Source organism: Curcuma longa, chromosome 4, assembly GCF_044706935.1.
Source record: "Curcuma longa cultivar G26 ecotype Majalengka, Jawa Barat chromosome 4, ITB_CL_G26_1.1, whole genome shotgun sequence".
Classification (NCBI taxonomy): domain Eukaryota; kingdom Viridiplantae; phylum Streptophyta; class Magnoliopsida; order Zingiberales; family Zingiberaceae; genus Curcuma; species Curcuma longa.
Genome location: NC_133864.1, coordinates 3,768,912 through 3,793,031, shown reverse-complemented (window position 1 = coordinate 3,793,031; position 24,120 = coordinate 3,768,912). Strand labels below are relative to the sequence as shown.

General features: G+C 38.9%; 5 protein-coding genes across 5 annotated transcripts; 1 reads left to right on the top strand and 4 right to left on the bottom strand.

Annotated features, from left to right (window-relative positions):
- Window positions 1-219: 219 nt before the first annotated feature.
- On the top strand, window positions 220-2,420 carry LOC141828295 (fra a 1-associated protein). Its single transcript, XM_074715697.1, has 2 exons — window positions 220-424; window positions 1,898-2,420. The coding sequence occupies exons 1-2, from the start codon at window positions 225-227 to the stop codon at window positions 2,256-2,258; spliced, it is 561 nt and encodes a 186-aa protein (XP_074571798.1). The 5' UTR covers window positions 220-224; the 3' UTR covers window positions 2,259-2,420.
- A 256-nt stretch (window positions 2,421-2,676) lies between these two features.
- On the bottom strand, window positions 2,677-6,892 carry LOC141828130 (uncharacterized). The gene is made up of 10 exons (XM_074715501.1): window positions 6,872-6,892; window positions 5,455-5,709; window positions 5,184-5,388; window positions 4,742-4,832; window positions 4,499-4,644; window positions 4,073-4,316; window positions 3,811-3,915; window positions 3,549-3,731; window positions 3,258-3,459; window positions 2,677-3,164 (listed from the first exon to the last, which is right to left on the bottom strand). Exons 2-10 carry the CDS (start codon window positions 5,672-5,674, stop codon window positions 2,677-2,679), a joined length of 1,884 nt encoding a protein of 627 aa, XP_074571602.1. The 5' UTR covers window positions 5,675-5,709; window positions 6,872-6,892.
- A 1,675-nt stretch (window positions 6,893-8,567) lies between these two features.
- Window positions 8,568-10,305, bottom strand: LOC141826925 (indole-3-acetaldehyde oxidase-like). The gene is made up of 2 exons (XM_074714246.1): window positions 10,152-10,305; window positions 8,568-8,767 (listed from the first exon to the last, which is right to left on the bottom strand). Exons 1-2 carry the CDS (start codon window positions 10,303-10,305, stop codon window positions 8,568-8,570), a joined length of 354 nt encoding a protein of 117 aa, XP_074570347.1.
- LOC141828128 (indole-3-acetaldehyde oxidase-like) lies at window positions 10,284-18,272 on the bottom strand. Its single transcript, XM_074715499.1, has 9 exons — window positions 18,134-18,272; window positions 15,778-17,541; window positions 14,237-14,496; window positions 13,927-14,136; window positions 13,066-13,284; window positions 11,474-12,439; window positions 11,064-11,159; window positions 10,878-10,989; window positions 10,284-10,341 (listed from the first exon to the last, which is right to left on the bottom strand). The coding sequence occupies exons 1-9, from the start codon at window positions 18,264-18,266 to the stop codon at window positions 10,337-10,339; spliced, it is 3,765 nt and encodes a 1,254-aa protein (XP_074571600.1). The 5' UTR covers window positions 18,267-18,272; the 3' UTR covers window positions 10,284-10,336.
- A 664-nt stretch (window positions 18,273-18,936) lies between these two features.
- Window positions 18,937-22,299, bottom strand: LOC141828129 (multiple C2 domain and transmembrane region protein 16). The gene has a single exon (XM_074715500.1). It carries the CDS (start codon window positions 22,050-22,052, stop codon window positions 19,086-19,088), a length of 2,967 nt encoding a protein of 988 aa, XP_074571601.1. The 5' UTR covers window positions 22,053-22,299; the 3' UTR covers window positions 18,937-19,085.
- Between the last annotated feature and the right edge of the window lie 1,821 nt (window positions 22,300-24,120).

Sequence of the window (24,120 nt, the reverse complement as noted above, 5' to 3'; positions counted from 1 at the left end):
GTGTTTTTTAACAATAACAAAAATAAAAATGCTATTTTTTCATTTTTACCTTAGATTTATTATAATTTTTAAAAAGTGACAAAATTGTTGATTCTAGAAGTTTCCATAAATTTACTAAAATTTGGGATGTATTTAAGAATTTACCCCTTTTTAAATACGGCAAGTCGGAAGACTTGCGGCCCAATCAACAACTCGGAGAGGGAGAGAGAGAGAGAGAGAGAGAGATGGGGTGGGAGTGGGTGGACGACGAGCCTTCGGGGCGGGGCTTCGGCGATCTCGCGAGCCCTAACCTGAACCCTAGCGAGGAGCGATTCTCGACGCGGAGGGTGGTCCGATCGAGCTGCCGGACGGAGGAGGTGGAGCCTGGAAGGTTCGTGCGCAAGTGCGAGAAGACAGAGCAGCTGCTGAGGGATTGCATTGGCAGGTATGCCACCGTCTACGAATATTGTTCGCCTGATTTGGCGTGCATATGTTTCAATACCGTGCCGCTGTGTTAATCGAGATTAAGTTAGGGTTCTTATATTTGTTTGACGCCGAATTCTTGAATTATACTTGTGGATTCTTGTTGTGTTACCTTTCGTACGATCTCATTGTTTGAAGTAGAATAGGGTGAATTGCTAGGTATGTGGTTGCCGGGGATGGTTAGCTCATACCGATGGATAGATTAGATGTGTGTCGTCCTCTCTGCTACAGCATATGTTGCTGACTTGTAGATCTAGGGCCATTTTTTACTGAGTGGAACGTGGGCAGGAGTAAATGGGCTCAAGTGTTTTTTTCTGCTGGGTGCCATGTCCTTAGGTGGAAACAACGGGACGAAAGGATACAACTGGAGAAATGTTTCCCAACTCCGCCCCATTTTAGTTTTGCCCAGATCCTGTGGAGCTATGGAAGCATTACTAAACACATGTTTCTGTCCAATTTGGGAGTCAAAAATAATTTTTTTAGTGAATCTATGTGATTAAACATCGTTCTTATATTTTTCAACTAGGAAAATTTTTCCTTATTCATCTTCTCCAACTTTTTTCCTGTAGCTCATTGCCTTTCGCATAGGAAATTGGCCTTAAATGTTATTTTGGTTATGTAAGTTGGGACATTATCAAGTTAACAATCTGATTTTTACCATGCACACCTTTTTCATTTGTTCAGATTATTGTTCCACTACATTATTTCATCCACCATTTGTGATGTACATACCATCCTGATTATTGGTTGTTAACATTTCCCTTTCTTAGTAGTTTGTTTTCAAGGTCTCTCTTTTTATGTGAGTGCATATATTTGTCACAAAGAAAAATGCTTATTTATTGTTTCAACCGTTGGGTTGCTTAAATATCTCTTACTAGCTCTTGTGCCTAATTTGTATGGTGGTGTTAGTTTAGAGGCCAATCTAGTGGTGGCAATTCTTTAATCAAAATGTATTTGTTAGCCAGTTGATTGCTTTGATCAAAATTTTATGAAGCATAATACAAACAGCGAGAGGTAAGATTATAACATAGTGTAGATGTGCTGTATGGGCATATGTCGATGGATATAAGTCAACATTAAGGAATTGTATTTGGAAGTGTGTGTTTAATCGAAACAGAAATTCCACAGTAGTTCACATATGTCAACCACTGTTCTTATGTTGGTATATGATTCTTGTTTTGAATTGGGTGAGATCTTGTCTGATTCATAGAGATTTCACCCTGGTTCCAACTGAAGAACTCTGATTTTTTTTACCAATTTCCATTAGCTTATCGTAAGCAATACCACTCTTCTATCAGTCCATGTGTTAAAAAAAAAATATTAACGTCATCCCACTGTAAACAAACTTTTTACATGTAGATTGTTCTCTGTTCTCTCATGTTTCACTGTTGTTTTGTTTGCGATCTTTACATTGATGGTAGGTTTTTGTCATCAGGCCTTCACAAGTAATTGAATCAAACACCGAGCATACTGAAGTCGATGTCACTGAAGACATGAACAAGGGACTCATTTCTTTTGAGTCCCCTTCCCCAGAGCCCTTCACTTTTCCTGGGCTTCAACGTGATATTGAGGGCATCGAAAGAACATTGTTCGGAGGCTTCAGGCATTTCATGGAGGCGGCCGAGGAGATGACCAATGAGTTCTTCCAATCAATGGGAGATCCTTTTCAGCAGCGGAGGGAATCAGCGGCATTTGGTTACCCTGGGCCATCTGATAAGCAACTGAAGAAAGATCATTCGAGCCAACCAAGCGAATCAGGTACCTCCGACTATTTAGGGCAGATGACCGATGTATAAACAATAACACTTATGCTTTGCTCTCGAGTGACTGCTATTCATGCTCTAGTTTTTGTGTTACATGTAGTTTTATAGAGATGGTTGTGCTAGATAGAGTCCCTTGTCTGAAACACTTATTATTTGTTTCGCATCTTCATAATCTAAAGAATAATTTTCATTCAACTCTATTAGTGGTATCGAAAACACTTGCGAGAAAGCACTGCAGCATGTAAAGAATAGCAACTGAAAACATAAATTTATCTCATCCAAATCGATGGGGTTTAATCAATGGCACAAACACAGGAAACTGAATAGTTAAGATACCACATTAGCTAGAGAAAGCATCAATAAATGGTGTATCGACATATCATGGTTACTGATACTGAAATGGACCGAGTACATAAACTACCAAAAGACTTCACTACCTTTTCATCTTGTTCTACCTGGACACTTTTGGCTCAGTTGTTAAGCCGAAACCAAAGGGAAACAATGGATCATAGTTTTTGTCTCCCACATTCATAGGCAGTTGCTCGACAGATTTGAACCAGGTGCGCGGAAGCTTCCCCGTGAATCCATAATCTCCAAAGAGCACGTCGGTGATGCCTTGCCCTTCCGTCCCGGGAAGCCAAGCAGCAACAAGAGCATCCATGACGGGGACGTAAGGCTCGACGACGAGAGGCCTACCAGAGATGATGACGACAACACATTTGGTGGCACCACAGACAGTCTGAATCAAGCTCGGGCCAGGGTCGGGAAGTGTGAGGTTGGTGTTGTCTCCGGCTGTTTCGGCATAAGGGAGTTCTCCAACCACAACAATGGCATATGAGAAGCCATTGTCTTTGACAAAATTTTCATCAGGATTCTCCGAATAGATAACTTCAGTCGAAGGATCAACTGCAGATTTTATAGCATCAAGTATTGTCGTTCCTGCACGGTGTCGTTCCATAAATGACTTGCTTGGTTAACTTGGCAAACTCGACTTGCGTAAATTTCGAATCCTAACTTATCAAGATTGCATACCGACTGTGATGTTTCCACTTGCTCCTTGCCATTGAATTGTCCATCCACCACACTGATAGCCTAAGTTGTCGGCATGACTTCCCGAAACAAGGATCTTTGCAGCCCTTTTAGGAAGAGGCAACAGAGAATCATTTGTACCTTTTCCATTTTTCAGCAACACAAGCGATTTCCGAACAGCTTCCCTTGCTAAATCCCTGTGTTCCTGTTATTTCCAATACCCACTAAGTTCTATCAGAAACAATACAGTTATTTGCATACATGGAAACTGAAACTATTCGCAAAACAATGAACCTGCTTTCCAATCTGATCGGCTAAGCTAAGGTCAGCCATCGGGTTCTCGAAGAGGCCGCTTGCGAATTTGACCCTTAAGATCCTTCTTACAGCGTCATCAATTCGGCTCATAGGGATGAAGTTGTTGTTAACTAGGAAAGTAAGATCATTGATGAACTCAGTGTAGCTGTATGGAACCATCACCTGCCAATGGACATCATTAGTAACAAAGGAGAATATTAGTTTTACGACAAGTTTCATGATCCAACTATAGAGAGATTACCATATCGATACCGGCATTGATCCCATCTTGCACAGAGTAAGTGTAGTTTGCACCTGGTGGGCTTGTGATTCTATCGATTCCTTGCCAATCCGAGATTACAAAGCCCTAGTTTGTTGAATTTGAAGAATCATTATGAAACTTCTTTTAACGAATATGAACATGGTAGTAAGAGGCTCAAAAGGACCCCCACAATTTCTTTGTTAGTACTCTAGGATGTAAATATCGATTGTGAGAGATACATTTTGGTAAAAGTATAACATACCCTAAACCGAAGAGTATTCTTGAGGAAGCCAGTGACTAGATCAGCATTGGCATGCATCTTCACACCATTCCAGCTTGAGTATGAAACCATAACTGTCGAGACACCTTTAATGATCGAGTTGTAGTAGGCAGGCATATGGATGCTAAGTAGTCCATGACGGTCGATGATCGTGTTGTTCTCGTTAATGCCATCATGAGTGCCGCCGTCACCGACAAAATGCTTTGCACAGGCTACAACTTTCTCCCTGATCAATCAACAGCAATAGACAGACTTCAGTAGAGAAACAACCAACAAATGTTGTTTACTTGAGTTGGACTAAACTTGATCATATTTTACTTTCCGATTGGAATTCGCCAAACTAAGAATGCACATCTATTTCATTTGATGAACTAAACACATGATAAATATATGAAAGTTCTTACTTACTTTCCAGAAACATAAGGGACACCCTTGCTTTGGTTATCAGGTACATCACCCTGTAACCCGGGGATTATTTCTGTCATTTGCTGGACAAGGCTGTGGTCTTCGCTGTAGCTCTCGTAGCACCTACCCCATCTCGGATCTCTGCATACCTTCACAAATTCAAATAGGTGAAACTTCAAGTGTGAATATTTTCGTTAGCTAGCGAAGAAGTTGTCATTGCAACATCAAGCAAATCTAGTAACTTACAGCTACACAAGGGGCAAAAACATATGGTATACCGGTCGCCCTTACTTCTAGGGCCGTTGCTGCGCCAATCCTCTTCACAAGTACAGGGTCCCTAGTAAGGAACAGTTTGCCATCATGTTCATGAAAGATGTAATCGAATTAGTAAACTCGGATCATCTTTAAAGAATGATGATCAGAGTGTTTTAAAAAGAGAGAATTGCTTAAATGGCTTATAAACTAGAACTAAATTGGACAATTTCTCAATGAACTTGTTCAACTCTTACGAAAGATAATGTTGTATCTCTTACATAGTTGCATCTTTGCCTTTCGTTTCGATCGGTTTAGAAAAAGCATCAACCAACAATTTGAATATTACTTGCAAATTAAATGGAGGAACAACTGATTGCAAATATTTGGGACTTCAGTGATATTGGAGGGAAAAAACATATGAATTTCGTCTTACCCGGTTGCTCCGAGGCCAATATTATGAGGGAATATTGTGGCTTTATAGACATTATTATGTCCATGAACAGCATCAATCCCATATATGAGAGGAATCCCCAGTCTTGTGGCAAGGGATCCCTTTTGAAAACTGTTAACCATATTCACCCAGTCTTCAGGACTAGCTTGAGGGCCTGGCACACTCCCTCCACCACTCAGCACACTACCTGTATCGATTCATCATCCAATAAAAAAAAATCCCCAAAAAAAAATAATGATACAGATATCGTTACCGATGAAGTAGTCTTGCATGACTTGAGCCGATGCAACTTCACGCTCAATCTGTGTCATTTGACCAATTTTTTCAGCTAAAGTCATTCGTTTCATCAGGTCCTTGATTCGAACACTGATCGGTTGTTCAGGATCCTTGTACTTCATGTATTGTGCTTCTCCATTTGATACCCAAAACAGTAGGAAGACAAGTTGAAGCCATAGTGTTTGATATCTACTCATCTTTGCCCAAGTGCCAATGGTTTCGATTTTGTTTGCTGTTCAGATTGTTCGAAAATGGCAAAAACTAAAGTGAATTAAGAAGTTGCTCAAAGCATTAACAGTCTGTTTAACATGTTAGCATGTACACTAATTCAAGATTTGTAAGATAGATTCCATAGTTAGACTAGTGAAATTGATAAGAACTGAAGATGTAAAGAGTAAAAGGTACAGAAAACACAAAGAAGTCTCTGATTGACATAATTCAATGTGGTTTAATGATATAGCTGTGTGCCTCGTACAATTGAAGGATAAGGTTCATAAGCTGACAGGGAATAGGTAACACAAACATTACAACTTGATGATGATGATGATGATGACGATGTCGTCTAATGATTTGAGATAAACACAAAAGCAGTAATTGCAACTATCCACCATAGTAGAATTTGCACTTCAAAACTTAAAACTTGAATAAATGCCATTAGAGATAATTGTTTTTCTTAATAATGTAACAAAATGATCTTAATTGTCCTAAAATTTTAAACATATCACAAAGTCCCTTTAATTTGATTGATCTATACTTTTATTTTAACTTCTGAAATGCGATATATATTGTATGATGAAATAGCATGTAGATCGAAGAGGATGAGAAAAACATTTGGGTGTATAACTTTACCTAAACATTATTAACCGAACTTTAGTTCAAACTAATGATATATGTGAAAAACTTATAGGTGTAGAACATATATGCAATATCAAAATTGAAAAGATAGATTAAATAAGGGGAAAAAAGAAAATTAAACTTGAGAAATAAAAGAAGTTGAGCAAACATTCCATCTTGCTATATGCAAAAGTTCATCTAAAAAGGATTATATTCAACCATAATATTCTTCTCTTCTCTTCTCTTCCCTTTCCTCATCTCTCCTACAGGATTATCTCATTCTTCCTGTTTGGTAAAGTTCCCCTTTTCTTTCTTTTCCAGGGTTTTAGCAGCTTTTTGTGTTTGGTAAAGCATTCCTTTTTCTTTGCCTCAAACAGAAAATAAAGACAAAGAAAGAAAGAAGATGAAGCATAACATATCAAATCCATGTCAATGCAGCAAATGGAAGAAGAAAGAAGAGAACAGCTTCACTGCAGCCACTCACCATGGAGAACGTACGCTTCAAAGAGGAGCAAGAACAAGAAATGGAGAAGTAAAAGCTCAAGTGAGTCGATGCATACCTTGAAAACCTGTGGCAGATGGACAGACCGGGGAGGGGACGGAGAGCAGAGTAGGAATTTATAGAAAGAGAAAGAAAAAAGAGAGAGAGTTTCTTGTAGCAGATAAATTACATTAGAATTATAAATGAATATGGTTTCCAGGGAGCCAAGTTAAGGTTGTGTGCTTGTCTTGCCGTGCATGGAGTGAAGCTGCAATTAAAGTTTTTTTTTTTGTGTGTGTTTTTGTAAAGATAGTCGGAGAATTCACCAAAATAGTAAGAACAGTGATGAGCAATTCAATCTGCTGAATCATTTTCTAGTGTATCCCAACTGGCACGAGTGATGATGAGTGATGATGGCTTTGGTGTTATTTATTTATTTTTATCAATTGGAAACAACTTTTATTTAGTTAGAACAGAACGTACTGGGCATGCCACCTTTTTTTAATTTGTTTACCATTCACGTAAAGTTTTCTTTATGCATAAGAAATATGATCTTAGATTTCATGGCACTAAGAAAGGTATTATATATGAGTTGAAATATCTAGCTCCCGAAATATAATTGAGTTAGTTACGACGAAACACACTTGTTAAAGTGGACAAGAATCGAATCTCAGCGAAATCGAGACAATGTCCTCTTTCGTAATAGTCAACTGTAACTTCTCGATTTACCTGTTTACATATGGTTGTGAGACCGTATGAGACCACTGAGATGACAGATTCCATTTTTTATAAATCGAATATCTAAATCAATTTTAATAAAAATGTTTATTCAACTTAATTCATTATCAAAATGATACAATTACGGGTGTTAAATCATTTTTATATTTTTTAAATTTATTTTGATAATCGATAAAAAAATTTTATTGATTCGAACCAATTGTATTTAAGATTAGACTATTCAAAAAAATTAAATATCTAAATTATTTTTAATATATATATATATATATATATATATATATATATATATAATAGGTAAACAAATTTAAAAAAACATTTTTAATTATTAGAATCGTTAAAAAATATATTCCTTTATAAAATAAAATCAATCATCTTTGACTGATGAAGTTAATAAAGAATTTTTTAAATATAAATATACTGAATGTGAAGATTTTTTTAATCAATTTTAATTAATTTATTTATTTATTACACGCTATATTCGGTATAAAAAATATGATAAAATGCTCTTTTATTTTTTAAAAAAAAATATCTTTTGCCCTTTTAATTTTGGCCTCATTACAATTTCTAAGAAAAAACACAAAAAGAATATTATCAAGAGTGCTCTTTAAATTTTTGCCTCGTTACAATTTCTAAGAAAAAAACAAAAGCAATAATAATATAATATCAAGTATTTACAGACATGTACAAATAGTCGGACAGATTCAAATTATTTATTTAAATTACAAGTAGTAATTTTGATGTTTAAATTGGTAAAAAAAGGAAGAATAAGAAAAAATGGCCCAAAAAAAAAACACAACAACACTGCTCTTGAAGATCATGTAGTTTTGCTGCTTGAATCCTTCTTCAAAACCCTTTATGGTTTGCCTTTCCTTCCTATCATCTTTAGGTTAATTGACTGAACTCAGCTCTGCGAAATAGTATCCGCAGATATCATCTTGTAACTACTCATAACCGAGCGAAGGGGCACGAGAATTTCCGTGTAGTATATCAGATTCTGAATGCCGAAAACTAGCTTCAAGAAGTGTACCTAGAATTTGTTAGGCATCCTTAGGTTGCCGAGTAGTTATGAAGGTTTCCAAGTATTTCTCCACATTGTTTAGTCCACATAGCTCCTTCACCACAGGCATGGTTGCAGGAACATCAAATTGAAAGGCCAATGCAGAACTTTTAGTGTCGTCGGTGGAGAACTCAGTTCGAGCGGCTCTTATAGCTTCTCTTGTCGCGCAATGAACTGAAACTGCTAAAAGCAAAGGTGGTTCTCAGCTGTTTACTGGCTTTCAGAAGCTGCAATAAGAAATTTATCAGCTGTTTACTGGACTAGTTATCAACAAACATAATAATGGTATGCATAAACTGAATGCATATGAGTTAGAGTAGAGTGAAGTGTCATAGTCGAGTCAATACAGGAGCTGTCTTAATTAGCATAAGCCAAATCGTCGAATAAATATTTATCCGAATGAATCTTAAATCATAGGTTGAGAAGGGGAATACAACAATGCCCTTCAGCCGCCAAAGTATTGAATATAATAGGGTGAGAGTATTTATTTGTGTTTCTATGTATTATTTGGATTTCTATGGTTTGCAAGATCCTTATCAACATTCAAACTACCATTTTTTTCCAGTTACTGCGTTAGGTGGAAGTTCAGGTAGAACATAGTTTCAACTTCAAATGTACCGGTATCAATCGTTAACACGGACAAAATATATAGTTTAGATAGTAGACTAACACCATATTGTATTGACGCAGACTACGATCCTGTAACAGCACTGGTAAATGTAACTATATTATCCATGCTCAAATAGTTTTAGTGGTCTCTATATTATCGGTGTTGGGATAGTTTAATGGTCTCTATAAGAATAACCTTTTCATGCAATACCATTTGACACTCCTTTTGTTCAGTACCATTCGACACTAATCAAGATTTGATGATTATTTTTCCATGACATATCCTTCGATTTCGTATGCTAGTCACAGGAGGAGAAAACCCCAATAAGGAGAGTTAGGAAGATAAGTACCAAACAAACATTAGCATTCGCAAAGAGAAGAAACACAAAAGATGGAGAAATATAATAATAATCCAATTTTAGTTAAGCTAGTCCAAGTTTAGCTTTTTGTAATTAATCAAGATATATTTATAATCATGTAGAGAAATCAGTTGCAATATCAAATATTTTAAAATTATTTAATTTGGATCTTAAAAGTTATGAGTTAGATTTTACTAGAAGGCTACAAGAATTAATTCTCGTCTTATGCACAAGACTCACTTTGGTATTCGAAAGGTATAACCTTTAGTCGAGATACCCTTTAGCTAGAGTTGAGATGTTTTTTGTATTTTTATAATTTTGTTTTGTTTCATCAAAATTTTAATTCAAATGACTTTCTAATTGTTATAGACTTTTATTTGAGATAACCAAACTAAGCTAAAGAGGACTATAGATTGAAACACATTTAATATGATCTCAACACAAGAGAACCATTCCTATAGGCAACTGCATTTCAAGCACAGAATGGTATCTTAAGCCTTGTTGCAAAGTAATCTCAATTTTCAGATAAACGAAAAATCAATAGAGGAAAACAAATAGAGTTTCAAAGCGATATAATTCAAAATGTGGATTCGTACCCTTGGAGGAGAGAACACGCTTTTGGTGATGCCCACTGCTCAACAATTTAACATTGAAGTGCTTCGGGATTGTGTCGAGGGTGGGGATCTTGTATGTCCAAGTACCATCTGAGACCACCAAACCATCTGAATTTTCCACAACTTCTTCATACATAAAGAAACCAATTCCTTGAACAAAGGCACCTTCAATCTGCCAGAAGAGAGGCAAAGATTAATGTCGGATCATACTAATCCAGGATCAGTTTGAAGTTAACATCATGTCATTAGGAATAAAGAGTTTAGTTACACGCGGCTTGTTTAGTTTTGAGATTTATTTACTAGATCAATCTTGCTCCTGGCTAATTGGATTGGCTACATCAATCTTGTTCCTTCATTAAACTCCATGTGACTTACATCAACAATAATATTCTTATCTCTTAATCCTTTTAGTACATTTACTAAGTTTTTTTTGGTTCTCCCTCTGTCATATCTCTACCTTCAACTCTAAATCATTTCAACTTGCGTAACTACGAATCTATTGGTAGTCTACAGATATTCATACCATCTTTAATTTGTTTTCTTTCATTTTATAAAAAACCAAGTTTTGCTCCGAGATAATCCACAAAGATAATCCAATCTTCGGATTACAAAGATTCTTATCTTGGCACCTATAAAGTTTGGCTAATTGTCATATTGTAATTTGCTCCGAGATTAATAACAAAGGATAAATAAGAAAAAGAATGCAACCAGCAGAATAAACCTGGCCCATATCCACAGCTGGATTCAAGCTCTGTCCACAGTCATATATCAGATCAGAACGGATAATCGTAGTGGCTCCTGTAGCAATATCAACCTCTACCTACAATAGAACCACAAATTGTAAGTCGCAAGCCAAGAAATCACCAACTGTGTGTGCAACGTCGATACAGTTACCTCACTTGTAGCAGCTCCATAATTTAGATATTGCATAGAATCAGTGCCAGGAACCCAATAAGTGCTTGCTGACAAGTTTACACCTTGCATACTTGCCTGCAAATAAAGAAGGTGATTAACCATGCATGAAAAAATGAAATTGTGATGGTTTAAACTATAAAATTAGAGCCAGAAACTAGCATCTTGCTTCCATTTCATTGCATTTTGTTCATTGGGTTGTTAGGAAGGAACACAAAGCATTGTTGCATCCATGAAATGAAGATAGAAAATAGTTTGACTCAGATACCTCATATATGAATTAGGGAAATCACTTTAGCTACTGATAACAGATATGTGATAACTAACAATGGAACAAACAAAATATGGAAAATGAGAAAATGTGCATTTATTTATAGGGTTTAGATGTACACCTGGGAAATTAGTGTCTCCCATGAGACTGAACTAGTTTTTTCTTCTAAACTTTGCTTGAGAGACTTCAGTCTGTCGACTAGAATACTGCATGAGAGACGAACTGCTTCACAACTTGATTCAGATGTAGTGCTCCCAGCAGTCCAGCCTCCCTGAATCAAACTAAGAGTATCAGCTTGAATAATCCGTACCCTGTCCAAAAGCTTTTGGCTTCCACCTTCCAAGAGTTGGCCAAGTCCAAATGCCGTAATCTGCTTCACCTTTGTCCACAGTCCCTGTCCTAACTCAATTCCTCCAACTTCAACGACAATCGAACTGTCATTTAGAATTGATACTTTCCCTGGAGTTGGCCTTAGTGTAACCTGGTGTACAATGGGTACCCAGGAAATTCCACGTTTTCTCCATTTATTGCAAAAGTTGAAGTGCCGGACCATTGCAAGGCGATTAAAATAGCTTGTTGATGAAATCAATTCATCAACTATAGCAGGTAATGTATATTCAGGGGTTTCTCCAGCACTGCTTCCATAAAACATCTTAATGCTTTTGTAAGTATGCAAATTCTTATTTCTCACAAGATTGGCATCCATAGAGAGGAATGCTGCTACATGTTCAATAACTGTTTCAGCAATAAAAGATCCCTGTGCTTCTCCTGGAGCCCTCATAGCTGATTTACTAGAAAGATTTGTCCGACAGACTTTGATATCGAATGAGAGAGCACCCCAGTTGTATTTCCTTAGAGTTCCTACCACACTATATGGGATAGATGGGCTAACATCTTTTGTTATGCCTGCATTAATTAGTAGATCTATGTGCAAAGCTGTAATCTTCCCATCGGACTTGAAACCAACAGAATAATTTATTTTCATTGGATGTCGTCCTCCAGTCATAACCATATCTGTTTGGCGATCAAGGTACATCCTAACAGGACGCTGTAATTTATATGCGGCCAGAGCACATGCTGTTGCAACCTAAACATCAGAATATCAACTTTTTAGAGTATTTAAAGATGAATTAGATAGAACACAATTCAGAAATTTGTTTATAGATTCATTGAATGATTTGTTTTGGGAGTCATAATCAAATGAATGAAACATCCAGTGATAGTAACAAGATATATTGTTTGAATTATTTTAACTTGCACAAGAATAATTATTAGACAACTTAACCAAATACCACACATAACAAAGAATTGGGGAGGAAGTCATTTTAACACAACAAATATACCATAATTCAGATACACGCTTTAAAGCATATGGTCATGTTCCAGTAAACAGATACCATGGATTTGGCTATTCTCTTTAGCTCTCACTTCTCATGATATTTCATATTCAATAAAGGATTAGAGAAGTGTCCTCTGCAAACTAGGTGATACCTGATAGATAATCATCAACCAAACAAGAACATACAAATTGATAGTGCAAACAAGCTTTTTATCGAAAGCTAAATTCCTACTTGGTGTATTTTAAGTGGGAAAGGCATCATAATATAGTGTCTCACACTAATCATTCCAAATATGTGTGGCGAAAATTTAAAGCAAACCAAATCAATGCATAAGAGACTCGAATAATTGATAAATATAGATTATGATGCTCACAGGAATCGCCCGTACAGCTTTCCCACCAAAACCTCCTCCAACTCTTCTAGTTATAACACGAACATTGTGATCAGGAATTCCAAGACATTGTGCGATCAAACCCTGTGCAGTCTCTGGACATTGAGTTGAACTATAAACCACAATGCAATTATCTTCGTCTGGTATGGCAAGAGCTGTTTGTGTTTCCATGTAAAAATAGTATTGTGAACCAAGTTTAACCTGCATATAACCGTGACATTTAATTGAAGAAAAAGATAAGTTTGAAGCATTAAAAAATATTGCCAGCAAAAAGAATAATTCTTTTTTAGTATATCCTTAGTTTTACCACCCAAAAATACAAAACTTTCCAAATACCTTAGTTTTACCCCAAAAAGTAAAACTTTCCAAATGCACATGACACATTACAACACATCAGAACTTTTCAATGAACTTAACACTTTTGTAGCTACAATCTAGCTGAGAAATGGTAGGCTATTCACCTTCCGTCAAAGAATATTGATCCTTAACATTAGAGCTTAGGATAAAACCCAATAGTCAAAAGTCATCATTTTTATTTTATCCCACAAACTGCATTATGAATAGGCATCTTCTCCAATTTATCATGCATCTAATTGAGGATATGCCTTAATTAGAAGTAGATGATTAACATGCATGCGCCATGGACTTCTGCCATGGGGGTGGTCCAGACTCCAAAGAGTTGTAGTTTGACAAGCAAAATAGTAAAATAAATTGTTTAAAAGTAAACCCAATTAAAAGACTCAAATATAAGTCTGCATTAAACTCACAATCTCAACACGAAGATGACACAGTCAGCATTTATGTTGGTCCAGTAAAAAAATATTCATGATAATATAAAATCACCTCTGCTGATAGAATTTTGTGTTCAGCTTCTGTCATTCCTTCAGATAGGTTTCCAACATTTTGAGGATATAAAAATGGAGGGATATCAAAGAAACTCAATCTTCTGACTGCATCTTCAACAGTTAGAATTGGAGCTTCTAAATTTTCAGTGGAATATTGCACATTTGCCTGTTTAGCAGCCATATTGGCATATCTCTGTGTTTCTGCAACCTAAAGCTCCCTAAAAATTAGATGTAATTTCTAGGAATGTATATATTTCCAACATGAAGAACACAAAACATAAGTCAAAATGGTGGAAGGATGGAAATACCACAAGGCCAAGAGGTTGACCAGCACATTCAGTCAGAGAGTCAGCAAATAAAGGTTCAGTGCCAAACATAGTGCCAGATCCAACATTTTTGCCACCAGGTGGAATATCATTGACACCAATATAGGTGATGATCTTCTCTGATGCCAATGTAGGGTTGAACTTAATACTCTCTATACGAGCTAAAGGATGTGTGCTGTATACAAATGCACCGTATAGGCAGTCCTTTGGAGAAGGAATATCATCCACATATATCGCTTCACCTGGTTTGGGCATAAGATTTAGCAAAACTAATGGCCATTAGCTGCTTAATATATGGTAAAATGGATCCTTCAAATAAAAAATGATGCAATTTGAAGTGTTACCAAACTATCCAATGTCAATAACAAAAGAAACAAATTATAGAGATGTTAAAAATAAAGGGCACTTTGTTTTCTTACACACCAAGTATGAAAATTTAAATCTTGTATTTGGTAACTAAAAATTATTTGGAATTGTAAAAGTCAGGAACATGATTTCATGATATTCCTACCATCAGGAATATCAGCATATCCCCTACAAATTTTCAACACCGCACTATATCAGCAATCTTAGTTAAGACAACTAGACAAGAACACGTAACCATTTGTGTTTGATCTTTGAAGATGATAACCTTGAACAGAAATGACCTTCTACAACTAGCCTTCCCTCTTATTCATATCTACTTTGCTGTGGCGCACCCCCAAGCCTCTAGTTGTAAACTGTTTTCATTAGTTTCTCCAGTATAATGACACCTCAGTTTAAAGGACCTATTCGTAACTTATCAAACTCCAGCAAACAATTTAACATGCAAAGCTCAAGTATGAAGCTGGCAAATCTCTGATGAAGTAGGAAATTACCAGATAATTCTCAACCATCTAGGAAACCTACTGCAGTTACGTTGGTAATGAACGAAGCTCCTATTCATCAAAATTTTCCACAGGATATTGATCAATTAATATCTCTCAAATGCAGCTTCCCTCCGATTTAGAGGTTTGTTGTCAGAGAAAAATTGTGTGTTGTGCAACTCTGACTCAGAGGATACTCATCAGCTGTACGGTTAATGTTTCTTTGTTATGCATGATTGGAATTCTCTCACCAATAGAATACAACTAAAATACATTCCCCACAGTTTTTTATCCCTCAAATGACTTGAATTCCAAATTTCAACCCCACTTCTAAGTGAAATTTTCCCATCAGCTATGGGATGGACTTCGTGTTGTTGGAGCTTAAGAAACAACCAGATTGTTAGAAATACTTTCAGTGGACTTGACATTTTGACCTTGGTATAATAATCTCACTGGTTGGCTTCATCCTTCCTGTATTGGTAACTCTTTTTCGCTGATTTTGGTTTGTTCCTCGAGAGTGTAACTATTTATCTCTCAAAAATATCCAGACAACCATATTATGAAAAACAAATTAAAAATTTTTTAAAATGATTGAAAATATTTAACAGAAATAGCATAAGCTAAAAAATGTAAATGATGAAAATTCCAACTACAAAAAGAGAATGATGTAAAACATACCAGAGGTTTGAATTTCAGCCCCAACTTTTTTGATAGGCACACCAACTGGATGATATTCCTTGCCATACTGAATCATCTGATTTGAGGACAAGAGAACACAGGAACTGTTAAATAGTTCAGAGTTTGATGCCTCATGATGTGATAAATCAGAATGCCTGTTGAAATTTTCATTAGGATGTTCAGTGATTACAGCAACACCAGAAGCATTGTCATGATAATTGTTCTCATGCACAGCCAAGTCTTTAGATAGTGGTTGAAGAAATTTGAACAGAAAAGCAACCGCCAAACTTGATCTATAGCTTGAATGGGGAGTGCCTTGCTTTGGTATGATGGTTTCTTTGAGTAATTTAATAGCTTCCAGCAAAACTGAGACTTCTAGTTCTTTACCCACCAAAAATTTCTCAACTTTCCTAGCTCTGATGGCATGTTCAGTTCCATAAGCCCCAAAAGCCAAATGTAGATATAGTAAAACAGTATTCCCAGTAATCTTATCAGAAGAAACATGAGCCAAAAAAGCAGAATTTAAGTATGAAACAGCATTCCCTAGGGGGCGTGGAGCTGCTCTATATGTTTCAAATATGATATTGGATTCACTTCTATGTGAAGAAACACTGTGCTGGTCAGTACCGTAAGATAACTCCACCATGGAAATCGAAGGAATAAGTATGCTCACAAGTATGGTTTTCTCATCTAATGGAGGCCACCCTAAAAAATCCTCCAGAGAAAGAATCCGCCTATCTGAAGCCGTCCAAACACAAACAGTTGATCCAGCAGCTAGAAGTATAGTAGTAACATCTGAAGCAAATTGATATTTTTGTGCCATGATCAGATTGCCTCCCAAGCTTGCCATATTTCTAACAAACGGTGAAGCTACCTTATCCAAATGATCAGCAATCTTATTAAAGACCATTTTTTCAGCTGAAGGCACACTATCAGCATTTTCTTTTAGCATTTCAATAGCCCTGGAAATTGTTACAGCTGCTCCAAATGAAATACCTGTGTGATCCCTTTTGATCACTGAGAGCTCTGGTATCCCTTTGAGATCAATATATTTATCATATAGGTTGTTCTCTTTGTACACACCAGATCCAGTGTTTCCGACGACCAGTTTTGTACGGCTCCCAATGAATGCATTAGAATTCAGGACTTGATACAACCCCTCGAAGCTAGTAGGTCGGTACCACTGAGACTCTAGAAAGTTTGTATTATTTCCATTCATCAAAGTATCTAAAGATGTTTTGACCACAGATTTTAAGAAGTCAGGAAAAGTGCAGATTTTTCCTCGGTTGTGACTAGGCAACTTGCTGACAATTGCATCTTCCCCCTTCTTCCAGAATGTATTCAGACCCAGATCTTCCAAATCAACATCAGCTGCAAAGCTCCTGCAGACATCTGCAATGGGTCGATAACCAGTGCACCGACAAAGGTTGCCGGCAATAGCCTTCTCCGCCTCAAGTTTTGTGATCTTTGATAACCCATTTGGAGGCTCAGGCCTATTAGTCTTGTCTGCATTGGTAAGAGCTGAGAAAAGTGACATACACATGCCTGGAGTGCAAAAGCCACACTGGGATGCATGAAATCCTGTAAATCTCTGATGAATTGGATGGAAGCCATCCCTACTATTTCCAAGCCCCTCAGTGGTAGTAACGGAACACAAATTTATACTGCAAAGTAGAGTAAGGCATGAACTGACACTGAAGTCCTTCACTTGATCACTAACTGGATCATATGTTGAAAGAAGTACAACACACGCTCCACATCCACCTAAACCATGAGATTGCAGATGTGCATTAAACTAGAGCTGCAAAATCCAAGTATTTAGGTGGCATGCTACTCCAAGTAATTCAAAATTTTCTCAGCAGAAAAAGGGGGCAACTTCCAGACACTAAGTAAAATGTCGAGCCAAAAGTTCTTAAATAAAATGCCTCTAAAATGCGTTAAGAATCAACCACTGCAGCAGTCATCTTTACATGGTATTGAATGCACATATAACACATAATTAAGAATCAAACAAGTAGATGCACTTCCTCAATGGACGAGCACGCAGATGCACTTGCTCAAACGACTACAGAAGCAGAGAAATTATAAGAAAAACGAAGCTCCAGAAGAAAGGTTAATGACCATGGGCAGGTATCAGATCAAAGTACTTGTTGAAACAAAACATCAGTGGCGCTCATAAAATAAAATAAATGAAGATTCACTCACCAGTAGAAATGTTCAAAGGCCAATCAGAAAATTAGCATCTTTACGAATCCAAATAACCAGCCATCGCAAAAGATGAACTTTTAGGAACCAAACCAGAATACCACTTCCAGAAACCCAAAAACAACAACAGCATGAGTGAGAAAATCTTTACCTTCACCGCAGCCAAGCTTGGGCCCCGTGAACCGAGTCCGGGTCCTCAAGAACTCGAGCAACGAAGTGGAAGGATCGACCTCGGCGAGCTCGAAGCGCTTCCCGTTGACGGCGAACACCAGTTTCCCTTCCATCGCATCTGCGGCTGGCCCCCTGCTTGTAGCAGTGAGAGAGCTTCCGATTTCCGCAGCATTTTATAGCCGGCTGATCGAACGACAAAGAGATGCTCTGGTCAAATCGGAGGGACGATCAAAAACAGTTATTGCGACTTTGGCGGCGAGTTGCGGGAAGGATACGCTTCTCTGGAATTTGGAAGTTTTTTCCATTTTCACCCTCCGAAGTTACTGTCTTTTTCCAAAATCACCTCTAAAATTTCAAAATCATTTAAACACTTTTATATGAAAGGGTTGCTGAAGAGGAGTTTATGTAATGACCTCTCATGCGTCGTGATTAATTATAATTCTTCGATTTACTTTTTCACAGATGATCGTGAAATCGACCATGTAGGATCACTAAGATGATGAATTCTATTTTTTTTTACAGAAGAGTTTTGTAATGACATTAATCAGTCAATTACCTCCTCCGTCGTGATCAACTATAGTTTTTCAATTTATCTTCTCATATATAATCATGCGACCGATCGTATGCGATTATTGAGTGACAGATTACACTTTTTTACAAAGAGTTTATCTAATGAGCAAAATACTATGATGGCCTTCACTTTTATAAATCACTATTTTAAACTTTTAATTAAATAAAAAATTTTGAATAATTCAAATAATTCAATAGACTAACACTGAAATATAAATCTTAAGAGATGTTTTAAGATTAATTAAAGTTGTAAAAGTTATTTTACAAAAACTAATAAACATTCGAAGACATTTTAGAAATACAAGGACAGCCCAAAGATCAATGGCTGCTCACAAGAGTCTTTCAACAAGATCATTTTTCCTTCACAAAATTCTTTCACCGAGCGAGGGAAGACGCCGGAAGAAGTTGACGGCGGCCGACGGCAACCGGTCCCTGAACATTGGGTGTCTCAAGTAGTAAAATCCCGCCGCCACTGCGGTCATTCTCGCCGGTACCACATAGAGCGTCACCGCCACAACGAAGCACAGCGCCACGAACATTCCCGTCGCCCGTGGGTCTCTCCACGTCACCAGCGCCTGAACCCGCTCCGCCTGCGCTGCTACGTCCCCCAGCATCGCCTGAAACCAGGCCGCCACCGCGCGCATCCTGTTGTACCGGGCGCGAACAACATCCGACCCCCGCAGGCTCGGCACCGGGTCGAACTCTTCGTCCAGTTCCTCCCGCTCCACCATCTCCGCCTGCGAGGCCCTCAGGCACGGGTGAGGCATCGGCTCTCTCAGGCGCCTCCGTCGCCTCCACACCACGACCACCGCCACGTGTCCCATCAGCGTCGGGGCGGCCAGCTCCGGGTACCAGACTAGCAGCACCAGCACCCCGTGCGCCAGCACGGTGGCCGTCGGGTTCCGCCACGCCCGCATGTCCTCTGCCCACTTGACCACGTCGGAGACCCACGAGAGCGCCGCCATGATCCGGTACCGATTGGCTCGGACCCGTCGCATGCTGTACCCACGCGGATCCCCCGCCGCGTCGAGCATCCACAGCGCTACCTCTCGCCGCAGCGATGGCTCGGACCGCCCCAAGCGCGTCGCGACGATCCTCGCAGCCGCGAGGCGGAGGAACTCTCTCTGCTCAGCCGGTATCGGGCGGAGGTGATGCATCGCCGGAAGAATGGGCTTGAAGTAAACGTGGAGCAGATCAAGAGTGGAGCCTGAGCGGGAGAAGCGCACGGCGAGCTCAATCTCCCCCATTCGCTTGACGCCGGAAGGAAGCAGCTGCAGCAGCGGGTAGGATCCGCGATAGATCCGGTCGGTCTCCAGAGTGGAGATCCGAATCCGAACCTTTCCCATAGGGCGCGACGTGGCGTCTTCAGATTCGTCGAAGACGGCGATGGTGAGGACCGTGGATGGTTCGTAGACGAGCCACGTGTACTGCTCGTTCCAGGCCGGGTCGAAGCTGTCAGCGACCGTGCGGGTTCGAGCCCATTTGGGCCCGAACTTGGCCACGGCGTACGGGTCGGTGGTTCCCTTGCCGGCGACGGTGCGCACGGGGAGGAGGCCCCTGCAGCCAATGATACCGAGCTCGATGACGCCCACCGACGGTTGCCATAGCTGCCGTGCAGACGGCCGGAAATCGCTCTGACAGTGTTGCGCCTCCTCGAAGACGTGGTAGCCGCCGTCGAGACACAAGCGCACGTGCAGGCGGCCGCCGACGCCGGGCTCCCGCCCCTTTTTCGCTGGAGCCTCGTCGGCCTCCGGCAGGAGGTGAAGCCATCGGGACGCCACTTTCCTGTCGTCCACACGGCGTTCGACGGAGGAAAGGGGGATGGAGGCAGATCCGAGCGCGATGGCGTCCTTCTTCTCGTGGCGGAGCTCGAGGGAGAGAACCAGCTTATGTTCGTCGCCGAACGGCTCGGCTGTCACGAAAAGGAGGTCCTGATTCCACGTCGGCGGTGCGCCGTTACGGCTCACGGCGTTTCGCGTCTTCAACACTTGGAAACCGAGCGCGGCCTTGACGGCGACGGCGTAGTCCATGTTCGACGGCGCCAGGGCGTCGTGCGCCTCGATAACGGTGGCGCGGAGGTACCACAGCTTGGGGGAGTGGTAAACCTTGGAGCAGGAACCGACGTGGGCGGGCGCGTCGGCCTTCCACGCGTCGGGAAACGACTCATCTGCCTGGGTACCGATCCAGGTTGCGACCATGAGATCGCCGGACCGGCGGGAACAACCCTCGAGGCGGTACCACTGCGGGGCCAGTGGGCTATCCGGTGGGTCCCGCAGTGGGACCTCCGAAACGTCGAAGCGCACTCCGCCGAGGAAGTGCTCATCCTCCTCGTCGTTGGCGTCGGATTCCGGCGGTAGATCCCACACGGTGATCTCCAGGGAGGAGGGGTCGGCGGCGGCTGCCGATGCGTCGCGCATGAAGGCGAAGGTCTGATTCCATTCGAAGAATGCCGACATCCTCGTGCTGACTTGGCGGCCGTAGGCAGCCACCCGGACGTGCGGCTTCGCGCCGCTGGAGAGGGCTCGGCCTCGAACGACGCGGACGAAGAGGTACTGCATCTTGTCCACCAGGTCGTACTTGGAGCGCTCCGCGACCTCCGGGGACCGCACCAGCGGTGGAGCCATTTGCTTCAGCCGCGGGGCGACCTTCGGGGCGGCCTCTTTCTCTGCGAACTCTTCCGCGCTGGGCTTCGCCGGCTGTGGCGTCGGATTCGCTTCGACCGTCTCCGAAACATTCTCCGCCGCTGGTTTCGGCGGAGGAACGGGTTCAGCTGGCTTTTCGGCGTCAGCAGCTGCAGCTTCCGGCGATTTTTCAGGTTCAGGCTTTTCGTCGAGCACTTTCTCTGCATCAGCCACCGGCGGCTCCTCCGCCTCATTAGCACCCGTCTCCGCCGGATTCTCTGGCGGCGCAGGAGGTGCCGGTTCGTCGACATAATACATTTTCAGGTCAATCTCACCTCGAACCCAGCTGAAGAAGCTCTTCTTCTCCAGCGGAAAGCTGACGACAGCCTCCTCCCCCTTCCTCACCACCTTCTTTGAGTCGATCCTCACCCGCCCCAGGAAATTATTCCGGCGGCTCGGCCCGGCGCGCCGATCGTGGTAGACTTCAACCTCGATCGGCTCCCGGTCGTAGTCGACGGGCCCAGTTAGCAAGAACTCCATGGCCTCATTCCACGCCGGATTCAGATCCCGGAGCACCGTCTGCGTCTTCCTCCGCTGCCCATCGAAATCAACAACCACATAGGCACTCGAAGACCCAGTCCCGTCCTTGGGCAGCAAATCGTGAGCTTCCACCACCTCCACCACCAGCTTCCTTGCCACGGAGGCCATGGAAGCAGGAAGAGGAACTCCTGAAGCTATATAGCGAGATCCTTAGTGGAATCCCTAGCTCTGCAAAAGGGGATTCAAGGCTGTGCTTAACTTGGCGAGCAAGGAGCCACTTTTGATCTTTGCCCCGGTAAAGTGGCGCCCATGGCCGCTTCGCGTTCTCACCTTCGCCTTTTTGAGGGGGCGAGAGATTCCCTTCGCCATTTTTAATCCGACCTTTCGCTTTTCAAGATCGGATTCAGCGGGGAGAAAGGAGGAGGCGAGTGAGGAGCGTGTCAGCTTCGTTGCGGCCATGAATCAAAAGCGAAAGCTTTTGCGTTCTGATCTCCACCGGCCATGACGACTCCATCTCGTCGCACGTGTCTTGCACGTGCCTACCGCAATATTTTGAACATTTAGCAATTTACTCAACAAACTTTGGATTTTAACGGAAATCTAGTCATATACTTGTATTTTTATTAATTTCATACTGTTTATTAAAACATCAAAAAAATATATATGCTAGATTTAACAGTTATTTATATTTAATATTATTTGGAATATTAAATTTCAAGCAAGAATTTGGAAAGCCAAAGGGAAAGGTATACACATACTTAAATCGCAAATTTTACGAAATGTAATCAAGATTATATTACTATGTTTGGTTGAAGGAATGCATGCAATCTTTGATTACAAGAATGATTACATTACAGTGTTTGGTGTACATTATTTTCAGTAAGGAATCTAATTTTTATTATTATAAAATATCAATAATACCCTCCTAATTTTTAAAACAAAATAAAAATAAATGTAATAATAAAGATTATTTTTATTATCTTTAAAATAAATTATTTTATTAATAATTAATAATTTTTATTATTAATAAAATTAATAATTTTTATTAATAAAATTAATAATTATTTAATAATTTTATTAATTATAAAAAATAAAAATTATTAAAATATTTATTAATTACTAATTAAAATTAATTAATAATTTTTAATAATTAATAATTTATTATTAACTATTAATTTTTAAAATTAATTATTAATAATTAATTAATTATTTTTATTTTTAAAATAATTAATTAGTTTAAATAATAATTAATTAAAATTATAAAATAAAAATTATTAAAATAATTAATAAATATTTTATTAATTAATAATAATAATAATAAATAATTTTTATTTAAATTATTAATAATAATTATTAATAATTTTAATATTTTAATTATTTTATGAATTATAATTATTAATACTTATTTTAATAATTAATAATTATTATTTTATTAATAATTATTATTAATAATTTTATTATTTTATTAATTATAATTATTAATACTTATTTTAATAATTATTAATTATTATTTTATTAATACTTTTATTAATTATTTTAATTAATTTTATTAATAATTAATTATTAATTAAAATTATAAAATAAAAATTATTAAAATAATTAATAAATATTTTATTAATTAATAATAATAATAAATAATTTTTATTTAAATTATTAATAATTATTATTAATAATTTTATTATTTTAATTATTTTATTAATTATAATTATTAATACTTATTTTAATAATTAATAATTATTATTTTATTAATACTTTTATTAATTATTTTAATTAAGTTTATTAATAATTAATTATTAATTATAATTAATAAATTATTGATTTTATAAAATTATTAATTTTATTAATAAAATGGAAGGGTATATTTGGTACGATAAAAATAGAATCTGTAATGTAATCGGATTACATACTATTTCCTTTGTAATCCAGATTACATATCTTGACTCCTCTTTTGTAATCCAATTACATTACATATCTTGACTCCATGGCCTCATTCCATTAAAAAATATTAAAAATTTTAAATTTAGATAGTGGATTAGGCAAGTCAAATAAAAGTCTATTGATTTTTCCATTCAGATTGAAGTCCATTGATTTTTCCATTTTAATTTTTAAGTTTTGAAGAAAAAAAAAATCTTTTTCTCGTCCTGCTAGCCAACCCAAGCTTGCCAATGGGCATTGTCCTTCAAGGATGATTTGTATACTTTGTTGAGTAGGCATTGTGAGGAGGGGTTCCATGAGC